The sequence below is a fragment of the Penaeus monodon genome, chromosome 20, assembly GCF_015228065.2.
Source record: "Penaeus monodon isolate SGIC_2016 chromosome 20, NSTDA_Pmon_1, whole genome shotgun sequence".
In the NCBI taxonomy this organism is placed as follows: domain Eukaryota; kingdom Metazoa; phylum Arthropoda; class Malacostraca; order Decapoda; family Penaeidae; genus Penaeus; species Penaeus monodon.
Window position 1 is genome coordinate 11,479,108 of NC_051405.1, and position 243 is coordinate 11,479,350.

Sequence of the window (243 nt, forward strand, 5' to 3'; positions counted from 1 at the left end):
TCCGGCCGTGATTTTCATGGTCATTGAAGAGTGGTCGTACCTGACTGGGATCTATTATGCCTTCATCACTCTCACTACTATCGGCTTCGGAGACTTGGTAACCGGTAAAGCATATGATTTTTTCTTGCACTATTCAGATGTGATAATTGTAGTTCAGTCATATAATGCATTAAATACTAGAAAAACAAAATACCCTATAGTCTGGAGCACTCCAATTACTGGTACGGGTGTCTACATTTAATG

At 39.5% G+C, this 243-nt stretch overlaps 1 protein-coding gene across 1 annotated transcript in view; it reads left to right on the top strand.

Annotated features, from left to right (window-relative positions):
• LOC119585613 (open rectifier potassium channel protein 1-like) overlaps positions 1–243 on the top strand; it is a gene marked incomplete in the record, with an annotated part of 57,788 nt that overhangs the window by 49,591 nt on the left and 7,954 nt on the right. The window contains 1 exon segment of the mRNA XM_037934283.1: positions 1–104. Coding sequence (XP_037790211.1) covers positions 1–104 — 104 coding nt within the window.